This window comes from Salarias fasciatus, chromosome 19 (assembly GCF_902148845.1).
Source record: "Salarias fasciatus chromosome 19, fSalaFa1.1, whole genome shotgun sequence".
Taxonomy (NCBI): domain Eukaryota; kingdom Metazoa; phylum Chordata; class Actinopteri; order Blenniiformes; family Blenniidae; genus Salarias; species Salarias fasciatus.
The window spans coordinates 8,556,743-8,575,480 of record NC_043763.1 but is presented as its reverse complement, the minus strand read 5'-3'; the positions used below and the strand labels follow the sequence as shown (position 1 = coordinate 8,575,480).

Genomic DNA, 18,738 nt, shown 5'->3' with positions numbered 1-18,738 from the left:
AGTACCCAAAAATGCAACTTAAGTACTCAGTGAATATTTCAATGGTGCAACTTTTTTCTGGCTGAACTGGAGGTTGAGTTTTTTTTTTTTTTAAGTAGCTTTTAAATTCACTTTTTACAACTTTGAATATCTGCACTGTTGTTTTTAGATGGCAAACACATGACACATTGTCTGTAATGCTGCTCTCATCTGGCAGGGCCTGATATGGGAGAGAAAGAAAAACCTCTGTTAGATTGAAATGCTGCTCTGTAAAATCAAGTTAAAGCCGTCGGTGCAAACAGAGTCCTGTTTTTTTTTTTTTTTGTTTTGTTTTGTTTTGTTTTTGAGCTCTACATGAGGGATTTGGAGTATATCCAGAAGTTAAAAAAAAAAAATATTCAGTGTGAAATATGTTTGAGGAAACGCTGGATTTGTTTCCAACAAACTGCCTGCGATTACTTGGTAGTCTGCCTGTAACAGTGCAAGCCCGAGTGAAGAGCCAAATTTTACTGCTCACAGCCTGTTAAAAAGAAAATCCCGGCACCAATAAACACAAACAAAAAGATACGAGCGTCGCTGGTGCAGCCTGCTCCTGTCACCTCATACAGAGAGAAATGCTGCACCAGATAAAACAACTTTACTGGAAAGGTTCATTAGAAAACTTAATTTTTATGCAGAATTGATACTTTGTATTAAATATACTTTCAGCAGTGGACCTGCAATGACAGCGAACAATCGGGACAAAACATTTTACTTTGACAGAAGCACATTTTGCACACTTTAAAGAGGTAGAAACTTTCCTTAAAGTTCACTGTTACATTGCTAGAATTGTTCTCAATTTGAAAAAAAAATTGTTTAAAAAGACTTAAGTAAAAAAAATGCAAAGCATTTTTATGAAAAATGCTTCATTTCAACTATCGTTGAAGCAATATCAAAATTCAAAGCACATTCCTTGCTCAAATAGTCTACAAAAAGACACAGAAGCAGGAATTTTTTTTCTGTTACAATAATAACTTTTTTTCAAGAATGGAGATCACATTGTTTAGTAATGATCCTTATTATGTTGTATCAGTACTGGGCATTAAAAGTTCTTCTTATTAATTAATGTTCTTGAAAATAGACTCAACACATTATTAACAAAGACATTCCTTAAAGGCAGTAATGTGAGTATTTGGAGCTTCATACCACCACTGTAACAGACAGACTCAAAAACATATTTTTTCCCCATTCAGAGCTGCCAGCAGCGCTAGAATTATTAAAGGTCACCAGCACTCCTGATGAACGGACCTTTTCTTAGCTTTGTCTTTTTGTCCCCACAAGGAAAAGAAAAAGAATCCTGAGCGACAAGGTGTTCTTCTGTGGTCACCAGCTGGTTTCTCTCAGCTTGACTGCTCACAATCACTTCATAGCACGTTTCCACTGCGCTTGTTAGGCTAGCTGGTGACACTGAGGTGACATTACATAATTTGCACTCTTTCAATAATTTTGAGTTAGAAAAATACATGGAATTTGACATCAGCCTCATCCTTTTGAATATTATTGTGGTTTAAATAAACAACCTCTCAGATTTTTCTAGATAAGTTATTCTAACCGTTGTTTAACGATCTGCCATAAAGTGACAAAGCAGAGCAGATACATCGTGGCGCCATTAAATCTCCCTCTGCAGGGGTGGATGAATTACAAATGCATTAATGCAATTAGTTGTATTTTGAAGAGTATTTTTTTTCCAGTTATGTACATTTACTCAAACTTGTGTGCAATGAAAAAAAATGTTTTAATACAGGTTATCCTCATTTTTGTTGATGACGTTCACATTTGCTTGAGTACAGTTTCAGTTGGTCAGTTAGTACTTCATCTCCAGTAGTCTGCTTTTCTTCCTCTGTTAATGACACATTAATGGATTTCAAATTTCAAGAGAAATAACGAATGGAAGAAATAAAAACTCACTTCATAAGATGGTGTTTTTCTGGATACCTCGGTTGTTCAGTAATTGTCCTTGGCTTGTACATGAGTAAATTTTACACCGTGTTTTCCCCTCAACTATTTTCAAAGTCACGAGTTCCTGCAGAGTAGGTCAACCATTTCATTGAATATTTAAACCATTCTTTTAACAGAAATGAGGCTTCTTTCAGGGAAACACAGTGCTGCAGTTGGCACTGTCAAGGTCTTCAAATCAGAGATGAGTCTTCCTGTGTGGAGTTTGCATGTATTCTCAGTGCAGACTCAAACGCTGCCTGTGAGGCTCATTGGCGAAGCTCTGAGATGGACTGCTGATTTGTGTGCCTTTTTGTCTGAGAAATTTAATTTTTTTTTAAACTGATTTGATGATTTGATTTTTAAAAAAGTAACCGAACAACTCCCAGTTCCACAGTTTGCTCACTGTGCCAGTAGCTGCAGTAGCTACACCTCCAACCTCATGTGTCCCAACAAACTGTTCAACACTCCAATCACACACTCAGACAGGGTGAGTGAGCAGCAGCCCTGCAGGAGAGTGAAGCATGCAACAACAACAAAAAAAAAAAGAAAGGCACAATAACCCCTCCACCACCTCCAGCAGCAGCATCAGTGTTCCCGTGAAGCACGTCAGAGGCAGCGAGCTATGAATGGAGGTGCACGGTGGGGTGAAGCGAACATTTCTTGGGGACACAGCTAGGGGACAGTGCCGCGGTCTGCAGACTCCGGACTGACACTCCCACGCGCAGGGATGCACTCTCAAAAGTAAAACTCCAGGAAAAGCTTGAAATCCAGAGCGCGCTGCATGCAGAGGGACGGCACCATGCAGGTACAGTATGCATGCGTGCAGCAGACTGCTTCTTCATCTTCATCATCCACTCCTCGAGCGCTCTCAGCGCATCTCAAAACAATAAGCGATTTGCAGTGTGTGTGTGTGTGTGTGTGTGTGTGTGTGTGTGTGTGTGTGTGTGTGGAGTGGGGGGGTGGGGGGTGGGGGGTGGGGGGGGGGGTAGTGATAGTAGTCAACTTCGTGGTAAAGTCAAGAGGCACGTGTTCGCCTTTGAAGTGGAGTGGAGCTGGTTCGCAGCGGCTCCACAGAGAGACTCCGTCTTCGCACGGGCGACTGTATTTGCGTGGGCCACTGTGTGCATATTTAATCGGCGAGTGGGCAGCAATAATTCAGAGTGCAGGCTCACCGAGTGGGCAAGTAAAAGAGGGGAGATGAGAGAGAGAAACGAGAGGTGTTATTGTTGTTTTTCTCTGATGAGAAGTGATCAGGTGTTTTCTTTGAGTCTTGCGGAGGCTGGCGAGGTCTGCTGTGTCTGCCTCAGTGTGGAATATGCGGGATGGAGACATGCAGGTGTAGGAAATAGTGGGGTAACCGCTTCAGTTGCGGGTTTTTGACTTCTGTTGTGCTGTGTTTCGGGGGTAGTGCTGCACAGCCTGCTGGAGTCAGTGTGGTGAGGCAGGGACAGTCCAGGCGCTCTCACAGGAAGGCGGCACGTCTCACAGTGTCTGCAGCGGCTGAGCGGAGCTGAGCACCACCTCCAGCACCAGCACCACGAACAGCAGCAGCAGCAGCAGCAGCAGCGGCTCGGGGAGGGTTTTGGAGCACAGTTGAAGGACCGACGACGCATACAGGAGCGCGGCGCAGAGCTCGGGTGCAGCAGCCCGGTGATGAGGCTCGGCGGCGGGGTCTGCCGCTCGGGGGGCGCGTCGCGGCTGGAGCGCTGTCCGAGGTGCTGAAATCGCCGGACCAGCAGGCAGACAGGGAGACGGTCGCTGGCTCGGTTGGTCGTCCCCCGTTTTTTTTTTTTTTTTTTCCCCAGACTAGACGGTACGCATGAACTGACGTGAATGCCGAGCAGCAGCAGCGCCGGTCCGGCTGGTAACGCGCCGCCTCCGGCCGGAGTCAATGGGACCGCACGTCGGCCGCGCGTCGGAAACATGGAGAGATTTTTCCTGCTCGTCCTCGGCTGTCTCGGCGTCCCTCGAGTCGCAGCGGGTAAGTTTGTGTTTAGGTGCAATTCAAAAGGGACGTTTGCCTGATTTTTTTTTTTTTTATGCGCCGGAGACCCGAGATACACCAACCGTGCGGCGGCTTTGCATCGGCATGTGAGTCTGGGAAATACTGCTGCTGTGAAAGGAGCTTGTTGTGCTGGGTTTTCTGTACATTTCATCATGTATTGCTGTGAGACGCTGCGTATTTTGTTTTGTCTAATGGAACAGATATGAAGGGTTACAGCTGGAGATCAATTCATGCGTGAGTGATCCTCAGAGATTAACAGCAGCAAATGATAATGGATGATTATTAGTATGGGACTGAGCTGACCTATGGAAAGCTATGTAATTGTGAGTTTGTGATTGTATCTCAGTGTGAATGTGTCTCATGTGAGCCAATCTGACCTTTCCATCTCATTTCAGGCAGGTACTGTCAACTACTACTACGCACACCCACCCTCATCATTTCAAAGCGCACTGTTGACCTCAGCTACACATTAACCCCAACCTCTGGTTGTCTAAATTAGAATACTGTACAAACACATGTTTTCCTCCCAGGATCTGAGTGTGATAAAGTAACAGTGCCCACTAAAACATATGATCAGCTTGCTGGAGGAGGCACAGTGGCCCTCTCGCTTCGCACACCAGAGCCATGGAAACACCACTGATGCGTGCAGTGCCTGTTTGAGCACTGGTGTCCAGCATACCCACAAAACATTGGTTTTCACGGCCCAAACTACACACACTTGACTGCTCACTCACTCTGTTTGATGGAGTGTCACACATGTCATTAAAATGCACCTCTGGTTTCTGCCCTGAATCCTCCCACTCCTCAACCTTCCCTCTGTCGATGGATCACTGCTCTATAGGTGCACACACCTTAATGCAGCTTACTGAGACGCCTAATTAAAGTGCACACACATTCTCTCGCCATTTGTCTTGTTTTTCCATTTTATTTTATCCACTTTTGTAACAATGCATTGCACGCTGGAGTGCAGCAAAAAAATGAAGCAAACAAAATTTCTTTCAATATGGCCCAACATATTCTGGCACATCATTAAAATACTACCCAAACCTTTCAGCTTTACACTGGTAGCACTTTATTTACACACTCCTTGTGTTTTTGGACATTTGGAACAAGTGTTCTCTCATGCACATGCACAAATCTAATTATAATGTCAGTTGCTTCATTACACACCTCTAATGGTCCAGTAACATATTCGACACTCTTCTTGTGAAGCTTGTCAATACGAGGTTATGAATGCTTCCTGTTTGAAAATATGATATTTTACACAAACCAATGGTTGAATTTTGTAGAAAACACTGTCAGATCCAATTGTTTCTATACCTTCCAGCGGACATTGGTTGAAAGCCTTAACGCACCCTGGACAGGTCTTCAATATACCACAGACAGAGAGAAACAGTCACTCACATATAGCCACTGTAGTGCCATTGGTTGATTTAAAAACATGTCTTTGGATTGCTGGAAAAGCGAGAGAATACACACACAGGAAGCAAACATGTAAACTCCATACAGAAAGACCTTAAAGCCTGGAATCAATCTGAGATTTTCTTCTCTGCTTGGCAGTGCTAATCTCTTCATTACTGTTTCCCTCTTGGCGATCATCAGAGGTTGTATTATGGTATCAAGCACTGGTGCTTCATTAGTGCCGTCATGAGTGGACCTACTATAAAAAAAAAATATCTTCCAATAGCTACATAAGAGTGAGATTGCAACCATTTATTGTTAATTTGTTCCTAGGAAAGTCTGAACATTATAAATTTGACATTTTAGATGCGTCAGGGATGAATGAAAAAAGCATGCAGGTATGTTGCTGCAGAACTGACTGATATTTGGTGATTATGCACAAGTCACAGTCTTAATTTCCAAACTAAAATAGACAGAAATTCAAGCTTAAGGTATCAAAATGTGTGTATCGATGCACTTTTTTTATTCCAGAGTAGTGATGCTTTTATTTACACCACTAGAAGTACTACATAGTGACGACTGTCTAATGATAGATGGGATTGCTCCAGTGTTATGAAGAGTTACATATCAGCATTAAGTGGTATTTTTTTCCCTTATTATTGCTTTTTTGATCTTGTAGCCTTTAGGGGCACATAAATTAACCCTTTCCATGTCAAAATGATACAGCTCATTTAATTTTCCAAGTGTTTTTAAATTGTTGTTTTCTTTCCTCTCTAATATCTGGATTCTTCTAATTATATTTCACTCAGTCAAAACAGTTCCACTTCTAAAGATGTTCATTAGACATATTTTGTTTTGCATTAATGAAACTTCATAAAACGAGTTGCAGAAAGGTCAATAAATCAGTTTTCAGGAGATCATACTGAAATGTATTGAGCATGAATTGGACTCATTTAAATAATATAACAAACATCGATTAACAAGTGAAAAACACTCATCTGCTGATCAAGATCAGAACAGAAAATAACTCCAGAGCAGCTGATAAAAGGTTCATGTTGAGATGAAACCCTTTAGCCTAATGATTTGTTTTCAAGGGTAAGAATCCGTTCTGAGCCTCAACTGGACCAAGTGTTCAGAAGCTGTGATTAATTTAGGGATTTAGGGCCTCATCTACTCAACAGTTGTACATACAAACACGAGTGCTGATCCACTAACAGGATGCACTGAGTATTGGCTCTGAAATATAAATGATTATTGCATCTGCTAAGTGTGTGAGAAAGGTGATGCAAACAGACTACTCCATGGTAAATTATCCACAAAACACACACAAACGGAAACTTAATCTATCTGAATGTGTAACTGAGCTTGTTTTATGCCGAGTCTTGGTTAATTAGACTCTTACATTCATGATTCAAGGGTCCGTCTCCAACTTTGAGGACTTGGAGTTGGACGTCCTCCCTGAGGAATCAGTGCAGAGGCCAACAGGTGGACCCGAGTGAGCGGGTTCGCACTACAGCAGCATGAAATTTACACCGCAGTGACGTATTTACTGCGCCTGTGTTTATGGTGACTCATAAACAGTCAGTTGATCCCAGAAAAGAAAAGCTAATGTATCCATTAAAAATGTAAATCAATGCTTCAACACATTCATCCAAATGAGGCCGTAAATCTTTACAGGCAATTTTCCCTCACTCCGCAACAGTTCTGAGTCCACAGACCGAGAAAAAAAAAGAAAACTCAATGAATCAATCAACAAATTGAATACTGATGTGAGCTGTTGAAAGGCTCTGGGCTACTCTCTTTGTTAGAGAGATATCATCAATAATGAGTGGAGAATTCTGATATTTTTATGGATCACAGGGTTTTGTTTTTGTGTGTGTGAGTGCTGTACACACACACACACACACACACACACACACACACACACACACACACACACACACAAAAAATGTTGAATCATTTTGGCAACCGCCTGCCAGGTGATAAATCCTCTCAGTCCAGTTTATTATGTGTCAAGTGCCAAGCCATCTAGCATCTAAAAGGAGGAGTTAGAGGCCATACGTCTAAAAGCCAAAGTTTATAAAAGCAATCCATCCTCCCCTGCCTCACGCTAAATTAACATCAAACGAGGAACAGACTCAGACCGTGAATATTTATGAGCACGCGTCCACAATCAGTCGGGAAAAAAAAAAAAAATGCAGAGAAAGTGAAAATCATCACAGATGTGATTTGGAAGATTCTCTGTGCCAACACTGTGGTTTCTCAGGCACATTTACAAATAGTTGTTTATGCTGTAAGGGTTGTTCGGCAGACACATCATGCTGCATTATTCATTTAAATGAAACAACTTTCGGGGCTGTGATGTTATCATTTGCAGATGGTTGTTTTGTCACATGCGTGGAATCAGATGAGCATTCAGCGATGAACAGACACCGAGTCGGTGGCAGAAGATATGCGGACCTCATGCTCATGGTCAGCTGTGCCATCAGCATCTTGCACGAATTAAAAGTGTCTCGTTTGGTATTTTTGGACCTCCGAGCGCCGCTGCATCGTCTTTAAACCTTCTGGGTAACTGGGGCAGGCTCCTGATTTAGAGGCTGAATCACTGCTGTCTCGTGAGCAGGTCAGGGGGACGCATGCGTTCAGGTTCGGTTAAATGAAGGGTTTTGGTATCTGTTTGTAATTATCAGTTGTCAGCCGTCTGTCTTTGCTGCTCATTCCGGATGTTCTGACACTGCTTTCTCCTTACAGTTTTTGCACTGGGAACTTGAAATGTCTTCTTGTTGAAGTAACAGGCAACTTTTTAAGAACCTCCGTATGCTTTGGGATTTGCTTTGCTGGAATTTGTTGATATTTTCAGTGTGTTTTCCACCACAGCATTGACAGCAGGACACACACACTGCTCAGCTGCCCGCCCTGTCGACGAGCATTAAGAAGCTGCAGAACACACCGAAATTCACCATCTCGTGTTTTTACTTCACACTGTATTAAACTCTTGAGAGCGAGTGATTGCATTTCTATGTTGCTCCAAATGAAAGGAATCAGTACTTTACTTCTTTGAAATATACACTCAATGGATAAAATTTGTTCTACTTTGCCAAAGCTAATTGCTATAAAATGTTAAGAGCCAGAAATCAGAGTTGTGCCAGCTCTTTATAAATCCATCCTCAAGTTTAAAAGTCTCTTAAGTTCTGAGTGAGTAATAGCCGGTTTCAAGCTAGTGATTTAATATCCCCTCACAGTTAATATATCACATAAGTGTCTTGTTTGCAGTTATTTGAGCTGGCCACTATTATTTCCCAAATGGATTCTTATATATATATATATATATATATATATATATATATATATATATATATATATATATATATATATATATATATATATATATATATATATATATTTATTTATATATAAGAGCAGCTGACTTTTATTGTGCTACTTGCATCCAGTATAAAATCAAAGTAAACATGAATTGTTTGTACCTTTTAGAATAATAGCAGGTATTAATAAACATTATCATCATTTGTGTTATTTTGTCACATTTCCCAGTTTTTGCCGTCAACATGCTGTCAACAGTTAGAACACATGTAGCTTAGTAAAGTATTATGTTATGTTATGTTATGCTTTAGCCTATTCATGTTTAAATAATGACAACTTTGCTTTACTTTAATTTCAAAATGCATTTAATTGACTTTTTTATTGTTATTTTTAAACCTTCCCTGTGATAAAAAGTTATTTATCAGACTTTGGGATATGGAAACCTTATGAGGGAGCATGTTTTTAACATGGATCCCCACAGATTCCCTCTAGGAAAAGCTTTGGATCTTGATCTGATTTCTGATTTGAGAAAAGTTTCAGTGAAGCCTCCGGTGGAAACGGGAAGTTTTCCAGGTTTGCTCTCGATGATAGAAATGTATCTTTTAATAGACTCTGATTTTCTACATGCAGATTTCATTATAACTGCTCAGAAGGAAGTTTGAGCCCCCCTCTGATTTGTGAAGGGGGTCCCAGACTGAACCTCAGAAGGAACACAAATGATTTAAGATTAATCCTCAATACTTTTTCACAACAGTTAAGGATGACAAAGTTACTGTTCATCAACATCATCTTTTTAATACTTTCACTCATTTTTAACCACATGGCCTTTTTCTGTTTGCTTCTTCTTCTTCTCATTGGATGTGTTCCTGCATCTATTTTCATATGCATCTTTGTGCGTGACGGCTTTAAGAATACAGAAACAGAGAATTGTGACAGCGAAGAAGTCAGTTCAGCCCGTAGCTTTGCTTCTGTAACTGTCAGCGCTGTTCTCCTAATCTTTCTTAATCCTTCTTGCATGCTGTCACATTTTAATTGTCACCTGACAAGCCGAACTAAAGCTGGGGAGAATTTTTTTCGCGAGGTCCTTTCAGAGCGGCGTTTGTATCAACATCACCGCTGCCGCTGCTGCTCTTTCCTCCGGCGCCGCGCAAACGCTCCGCTCCGTTTCAAAAAGCCTTTTGGAGTACTTCTCTGAGAGCGCGCCAATGGCTCGGCGAGACGCAGATGAAAGGAGCGATGGCCTTGCGGTTAATAGTGCGGGCTCATGTGTGCTTTTGCCTTCAGACATGCTGACAACAGAAAGATAAGGACGAGAGAATAAATATGTGGGTTTTTCCTCTTTCTCTTCTTCACCAAAAATAGTTTATGATGTAGTGATTTACATTTTCATTTGTCTAAGGCTGTTCTTCTGGCATTGAAGCGATATTTCTTTGCTGAAAATGGAAATGAAACGGGCATTAGAGAACAGATTGGAACAATCATGTGGACACTTGGCCTGTGGGAGGAAGACGTGGCGATGCCAAAAAGACTGACGTGGCAGCAGCAGGTCTCTCAAGCAGCCAGTTGTCTGTCCAGTGTCACCAGGAGGAAGAGGAGCAGAGGAAGAAGGACAGAATTAGTGTCATGGTCGTGGAAAGTCTGTGTTTTTACCTTCATGGCGTTATTAAAGATTAATTTCAGTTGCTTTTCTTCAGAGAGGAGCACTGAGGTTTGTAGCCGGCGAGGCTTTTTTTTTTATTATTTATATTTTTCAATATCTTTATGTATGTGCCCTAATTTCACAGATTCATCGCCCAAAGAGCCTGAATTAGATGGAGCAGTATATACCAAGGATGGATCCATGAAAAGTATCCTTATTAAATTTATATAACCTCAGCTTCATGTAACTGTGGCAAACCCAGTGCACCCAGCACAGCGGCTGCACTGACTGACTGCCTCAGCTCCTGCTTTTATATTGTGGTTTAATTTAAAATCGGAAAGGCTGAATATCTCATTCTTTTGAATATGAGGAGCACAAAAGGGAAGAGCACATCCCAAAGACTTGACCTGGTTTATGTAGCATTGCATAATCTGAATGGGGGGCAGAGAGATGTCGTTAGGAAATGCTACGATTTTGCAATGTTGATAAGTAAATGATTGAAAATATTAAGATTTCTTTAACTTTATGATCATTTATCTTTTCTTTTCCGTGCTCTGCTTTTACTTGTGCAGAAATTACCAAATGATCACAACAGCTGCATAAAAAGCCCTAAAATAATCCGGTGGCTTTTAAATAAGTTGCATGTTACAGTGGAGTCAGAAATTTCTCACCTCAAACAGGGTTTTATAGTTTATCAGTGTAATCAATGTGGAATAATGTCTGTTAGGTAATCTAATGGCTGTAGTAATTATTTCTGGAGCCAAGGAAGCTTTCAATCTTTTCCTGAAGCAAGCTGTGTGACGACAAAGGACAAAAAGGTTGGAAAGCACTGTTGAACATTCCGTTCCATCATATTTCATTAGGAGAGTCATTTAAAAATGTTCTTACACGTCAGGTGATTTAGTGGGTGCAATTAAAGCGGGTCTCTGCTGTGAAAAGGTTAGCGTGGCTGGCATGTTATGACTGATCCTTTGAGATTTATATTTAAAGACTTTCAACTTTTGATGTTTCCTTCTTGAGCGTTTGTTAAATTAATCAAAATAAGTGTCGATGTAGATGAAGCTCAGTTTCGGAGGATTAGCGCAGTGGTTTTCAACGGGGGCCTCCGTCCCATGAGGTCTCCAGAGAGCGTCTGGGTGGCACGGCAACACAACAGTTTGTAACGATGGGTGAAGTGAAAGGTGGGGGTGATTCGATGTGGTTAACGCTCTGCGAGCGGGCGTTTCACCTTCCACACTGAAAACCCCTCGACTAAAGAGATCTGACATCCTCTGTGAAAAATAACAAGTGTTGTCATCGCGCATTAATTGAATAACCGTATGCTGATTGCTCTTTTCCATGCAAAAGTGGCAAGTTTCTTAAATAATGATAGCTCAGAAAATACAAATTATGCCTTCATGCTTGACAGTACAAGTTGTTTTCAATCCCGCACAAGTGGTTTTAATTATGTGCACATCCTCCAGCACAAGAAAAGGATGATCAATCAGGAGTGAAGGTTTAAGCACGGATCTGTGAGAGGGACCGGGAATTCTTCCTCCTACTGCTCGCCTCGGCAGCCCGGCAAAGCATTTTTATTTTCATTTGACGGTGGTCACACTGCGTGGACTGTGTAGCATCCCAGATGGTGTGTGTGTGTGTGTTTTTTAACATCCTCGCTGTCTGAGGCACAAGTGGGCCCCAGGAGATTACTGGGACTACCTTCACCTTCCCACAGACACTTTGGCTTGTTTGTCTCCTCTTACAAAAACTTCTGTCTGCTTGGTTTTTTTTTTTCTTTCTTCTAAAGTCGTGGCTGACACAGATAAGTCGCTTTTTCTTACTTTTTTTTTTTTTTTTTTTCATTTTGTGATCCAGTGAATGCAGCAGTCACACAGTCAGACGCCAACATATGTTGGGGGTAAACATCTGTGTGTGCTTGTTGGAGCGGGTACGTCAATCAGATTCCCATGATCAACCACTGCGCCGGGAGCTGTGGGTTCGGCTCAGGCAGGGGGGCCTCAATCATCAGTCAGGGGCCGGAGTGAGCCGGTCTGAGGGGAATAAGTTGCTGGAGAGGAAAATGAAGAGAGAGGGAGAGAGAAAAAAAATGAATGCATGCAAAAGGGAGACAGTGCAAGGGGAAAAAAAAAACAGCTAGAGTCAGAACGCCGGTGGCAAGAGGAGAGAGTGAGACATGGAGGAATCAGAGTGGGAGTATTATTCACATTCTCCAACCCCCGTCCCCCCCCCCCCCCCCCCCCCCCCCCCCCCCCCCCCACCTGTGTGACACCAATCCTCCCGGGCAGATAGTGCTGGCGTTACTTTCCCAGCTGTGTCCCGGTCGTCGGAGGAAATCCACAGAGGGGCACCGGCAGGAGCTGCAGTGAGTGTGACGTGGAAGACGGAGAGACGAGGACGGAACATTACAAGTCGCTAATATCGCATTCATAACCTTATATCAAGCTGTGAGCTGTTTTAGCGTTATCGGCCCGGCGCCGTACTGCCGCTGTTCCTCAGCCGGTGGGGGAGGCGGCCGCTCCTGATTTGAGAGCAGATTTCATTAGCAGTGGGCTTGTCAAATAATCAGCCTCGCGGCACTCCTGTGCCTTTTTTGAATTAGCTGGCGAGCATTCTCTGCGTACACAATACTGCATTGATTTTCATAGCCTGCCTTTTGACATTTAATTAGAAAGAGAGGAGGAGAAAGACGCTGTTTTGCAGCCCCGCCATCCCCACCTCGATGTGCTCGTGGCCAGCGGCGCTGGAAATTTCATTTCCTATGAGTAAATAACTCATTTCTCCACAAAAGGGACAAAAAGACCCTTAGGTGTGATTATTTGACTGCACTGAGGTGCTGTGTGTGACGGCCGAGTGGGCCGTGCGAAGAAGCACTGGATCATGTGCAGAAAATACACAGTGGGAGTTTGGGAAGGGAAAAAAAAACAGGAAGTTTAGAGGTACTATATGTCCTCTGTTCTTTATTCAAATGAGCAAAGTCTCAACACAACATGAGACTTCAAGAAACTGATTAAAATACCTTCAACGACACAAACCTTCCTTCAGCTTCCAGTCAGGAAGGTTTAATTTCCCAGTTTACTCTCAAACAAGCAGCATGGTCGCCTCGAGAAGTAACAGAAATCACCAAAACTGAAATAATCAACAGAAGCATCACTCATGAAGTCTCAGCAACACCTCAGCATTGCGCTGCAGTCTGTTCAGTCTGGTGACACCAGTCAGCACCACCAAAACGGCGTGGTGACTCACTCCAGTGTGTTTTGCGTCCTCATTCCAGCGAGAGACGAGCGAACAGCAGGTGTTCGGTTTGGCGGACTGAACGTAAACATGACAAACGGTGACATTTCAGACGATAAAGACAAACCGCCGAAAATGTGAGACCTGGCCTGGGGACAGACCAGGCACCACATCAGCTTCCCACCACCAAGATTTATTTCAACTCAACCAATTCTCAAACGCTCCACCAATTAGTCATTTCCTGTGTACACATGTCAAGTCAAATTTATAGCTCATTTAATATATATAAACCGAGCGTCTAGCTCAGACATGAGCAACTGCTCTCCAGTGTTCCCATTCTCTGAGCCCCACGAGTAAATTTGGGAAACCGATGACTTATTCAAGACACTTTATTAATGCATAAATGGAATTTGCAATGTTGCAGTAGCATGACTTCTCAGCACGCACTGGATTAAAAGGAAGAATATTCCAGATTAAAGCTATACTCGCAATAGATTAAATAAAACAATAGATATGGGCAAAGCTGAAGGCATAAAATACATATGTATTCACAAAAAGAAAGCATCAAAAACAGGTTGAATAATTTTTTATCACTAAATAAAGTCGTATTTCTCAGTATGACTGTTGAGTGGAATCATCGTGTTACTGTGTGTCCTATAATGCATGACTGGATGCTTGTTATGACAGATTGGTTCCACAGGAGATAGAAGCTCATTTTAAACTCTCTTGTCATTGTATTATTGACTGCATTTTGAAAAGAAGGTCGATTTAGAAAAAAAAACCCACACATGTGGTTTGTTATATTCATTGATTCAGCTGTAATTATTCATTTACAACCTGGTGATGAGACGTCTGTGGCCACAATCCGCCCCCTTGTATCGAAAATGACATTCTCAAGGCCCTCAAAATAACCTACCTCTACATTTTAATAAACTCTAGGGGGATTATGCCCCTTGCTGAAAACTGCGCCTCGTTTATAAGTAGCTTGCCCGCCCACACTGTAAGCCGGCTGATCAGCGCCGTCCGTGTGAGTAGCGTGAGTCTAATCAATAAAATAGTACCTAAGTGAGTCACAGCCAGGCTACTGTCTCTCCTCTTCACCCACGATCTCCTCCCTGCACGCGGATTCCCACTGACGTGTCACTTAGAGCCCGAGAGCTTCACAGAACAGGCAATGGAGGAGCGGCCAAAAAAAATCCACCTCTGTGCTGTAGGTGTGCACGGATTTACAGCAGACGGAGAGGGAAGGAAAAGAAGAGAAGTAGGAGGGATGTTGGTGCCACCAGCAGCTGTCCTAAAAACATGACAAAGAAGAAATCAAGAGCACAAATCCATGGAGAAGTTCCCTTTTGTGGTTTACGTAAGATATTTCAGCAGTCGTATGGAAAAGAGGCGGCGCGGCTGTGAAACAGTCGACAGCACCTCATGAAAAAACCATCACGGGCGATCAATTATAAAACATGACACAGCGTGGCGATGCCGGCGCGGGCGTGCGTGCTGCGTGGCGCTTGTAAATGTATTCACCAGATGCAGCCGTAGCGGCAGCTTCTAAATCAGACACACGTCTAATTCAGACCTCACGTTCACCCCCCACCCCGTCTCCGAGCTACGACTTCTGCGTGCGGGCGCACGTGGGTGTGCAAATGTGCGCGTCCGCAGAGAGGAGACCGCATGCCAAGGTTCCCTCCGACACATGCAAGGGCAAATTTTAAATCAGCACAAAAAAATCCTGATGGCTCTATCATGGCACATTAACTATGAATGAGGGGGAGCTGGTGTCCCTGCCAGCTGTACGCCGGCTGACCCCTGAGGAAGCGGCGCCGCTGCAGCTCTTACTTTCAGAAACATGTTCGGCGAGAGAGGAAAGGGCGACAAGCAAATGCGATTCCCCCCCCCGTAATGCCTTCAGCTCCGCTGTGAGACACCGCTGCCTTAATCAACATGTGCTAATTTATAGCCGCTATTTCCCTCGTGGGATCGCACTTTTGGGCCGTAATGGCTGCGGGAAAAAAAAGTTTTATTTCTTTCCCCTGCCAGAGCGTTTCTTCAAATGCACACTGCTCTGATATTATCTGCCATCTGCTGCTGATTGCACCTTCCATACAAAGCGTCTGTTTACTTACTATTAGCGCCCGGGTGGTTTAAGTTACCAAACGTGGATGTGAAGCGGCACGGTAATGCACAAAGAAAAACCACAGGACCAACACCGTGGGGCCGTGCTCCGCTCCAAAATGCCAGGAAACAGTGGAGAACAATGAAGCTAACGGGCGGTTTTCATGTTGGCTCACAAGCCTACAGACTGACTCATTAGCATCCTGGGGAGCACAACCGGCCCTGGGGCCCGCCTCTGAAAACAGCATTACTAAAGATTGCAGAACGGTAATAAGATGGTAGAAACCAGTAATATCTCCCTTAAGGGGTAGCTGGAAGCTGCAGCACAGCCCTGCCTGCTTTCAGGCTCTCTCAGTGTCAAAATGTCGCTGTTTGCTCGGGTGCCACACTGAATCAGAGCGTTTCAGATGACTGGGGGTCATGAGCCTAATGCAGCAGAACAGGCTACACTTCACACTCACAACATGTATTTAGATCTACAGTGGAGGTAGGAGTCGGACAGCTTTGCCATACCTGGAGATTTTCTTTACAATTTCAACACTGCATTCAGGGACTTTTATTTTTCCATGAGCTGATCGATCGATGCAGATTTTCTAAGTATACCACCTTAAACAGGACCCGCTGACATAAATATCCAAATCAATGAAGTGGACTGTGTGCAAGGCAGTGCGAAATATGCCAAAGCACTAATCAAATACCGGCATTATACAGCCTAATGGTGGCAGGCAGGCAGGATTTATTGCTGTGCTGTGCTCAATCCTAAATCTTTTGGCTAAAAGCGCTGCGTTGAAGTGCCCTCAGTGCATGGAGAGGGTGTGATGGGCTCTTAATTATGGAATTTAGGTTGGAAAGCATCCTCTTTCCAGCCACTTACTCCAGTTTGCCACCCCCTACACTGATTTTAGAGCTTTTTTTTACCTGTTTATTGATATGATATGCAGTGCACCTCACCAAAAAGAGCACACTGGCCACAGTGGAGTGGTAAACGGTCAGTTTCGTTTTTTAGACATTTTAAAGTGCTTAGTATACTTTTCCATTTTCTGAGAAAATGATCGGATTCTGCATCTGTTGTAAAAACCCTCCTGTGCTTCACCTTTGATATTTACCTGTTTGCTTTGTCACTGAGACTTTAGAGGGATGCCACAAGGCTTTTTAAGTTAGCTATTTTTCTTTATTTACTCGGTTTAAAGATGGTTTTTAGTGTCTTCCTAAATGTATAATATGTTGTTCTCAATAGGATCCCCTAGTTGCTTTAAGTGACAAGAAAAACAAATCTTGGATCAAAGCTTTTTCAGCTGTGTCTGACAGTATACAGTTACCTTAAATCCCATAGTTGTGGAAGACTCATACATTATGCAGATGATATCTCATTATACACTGCGCTGCTTAGCATTTCCTGAACTCTGTTTTCCCTGTAATTAGATCTCAAGATGCAAATACTGTGGGCAGGATGATCTCGGTCTGCAGAAGGGCTAAAGTTAGATGTCAGATTTTTGGGAAGTGTACCCGGAGAGAGCGAGCGGCGTTGCAGAGGAGGAGGCGTCAGCCAGCCTGACAGGAGTGTCTGTGTGAGATTGACAGAGAAATAAGGAGAGAATTCATTAAACAATGATGGGCCTCGTAAGCCAAAGCTGTTCGCTGTGTGTGCGTGTGCATTCGAACAAGTGTGTGTTGGCTCTCCTTCCATTGCCATGCACACACTTTCACACAAACACACACACACACACACACACACACACACACACACACACACACACACACAGTCCTGGAGAGTTCTCTAATGAAGGGGGACGTTCAGGAGTTTTCACCCTTCACACCGCTCAGTGAGGGTTAGACATCTTGCTGTCATTCAGATAATCGCAGGACGGACAAAGACACACACACACACACACACGCGCACACACACACCCACAGACACAAACAACCACACACACCAGGGGACATCCGTCATCCCTCAAAGTCACCCCCATCTCTCAGGATGAGGCAGGCTGTGTGCCACGGAGAGTTTATGAAGACATCTGTCCGGTGTTTCATTAGAGCTGACTCTCATGTCGTGTGGATATTTAAGGCCCGCGGTCACGACCGACACCCCCCCACAAACCCACCACCGCCCCCCCCACCACCACCCTTCACCATCCCTCAGCGTAACGCAGTCATACAGGGAAGAGGAGGGGAACAAAGACGGGCTAAAAAAAAGTGACCAGGAGCCGAGCGACGTGAGGACACTCAAAGAGATGCACTAACTTTGTTTTGTAGAAAGCAAAGGAGAACGAGGGCTTTCTTTTTATTTTTTGTTCGCTTCACCTTAACGCAATCGTCTGCAATCTATATGTAATACTCCTTTTTTTTTTTTTCTTTTGTCTCCTATTTAATGCAGAAAGCCTGGGAGAGATCAAGGTCTGTTTTCCAGGGCAGACTTAAGACGCAGCGATTCATTTATGCAGTGCAACAGGCTCTCAGTTCTATATACAATAAAAGAAACGCGCGCTCCCACTGAGTCAGAGACATCAGTGAAAATGTGAGATATCATTATTTAAGCTCATCCAGCAGAAAAAGGAATTCCAGATTTCAAAGGGGCTTTGCAGTAGACTGCTCCGTTTTAAGCAGCGAAGAGAAAGTAGTCTGACCGAGATCAGAATTTTAGAGGCTTCATTAAAAGCTAACAAGCTTTGTGGCAAATTATAGGATTTCAGAGAGATGAGAAGTGAAGTACAGAGCTTCACAAAATAGTTTTATACTGTGGATCAAACTGTAGTCAGGTGATTCTTGAGAAGAGACAGTGGCTGGGTTATACCCTACTGAAGCTGTTAACTCGTTTACAGGATTAGAAAAATTCTATTCATCCTGCTTCACCTCTCATTTTTCTTTCCGCCCTTTATTTTTTCTTTCTTTCGTCACCTTTTCTCAGCGTTTAAGGAAGCCACCCACCATTTTGGAATAATGAGAAATGATAGGTGCTTCTCAGCCCGTGACAACATCTTTACTGCCTCTTTCTGAGCTTTGTTTATTTGTCACTGCGGAGCCAAAGGGCTGATTTATCGCTGTGAGCCACTGCGGGAGTTCCTTCTATTAA

General features: G+C 43.3%; 1 protein-coding gene across 2 annotated transcripts in view; it reads left to right on the top strand.

The window, feature by feature from the left end:
* The first annotated feature begins 3,694 nt into the window (after positions 1–3,694).
* The window catches only part of fndc5a (fibronectin type III domain containing 5a), a 28,107-nt gene continuing 13,063 nt past the window's right edge, over positions 3,695–18,738 (top strand). For both annotated transcript variants that reach the window (XR_003933551.1, XM_030116753.1), the window contains exon 1: positions 3,695–3,937. Coding sequence is in view for 1 of the 2 variants with exons in the window: in XM_030116753.1 (XP_029972613.1) it covers positions 3,790–3,937 (148 nt within the window). In the remaining variant the exon portion in view is untranslated. The remainder of the gene's footprint in view (positions 3,938–18,738) is intronic.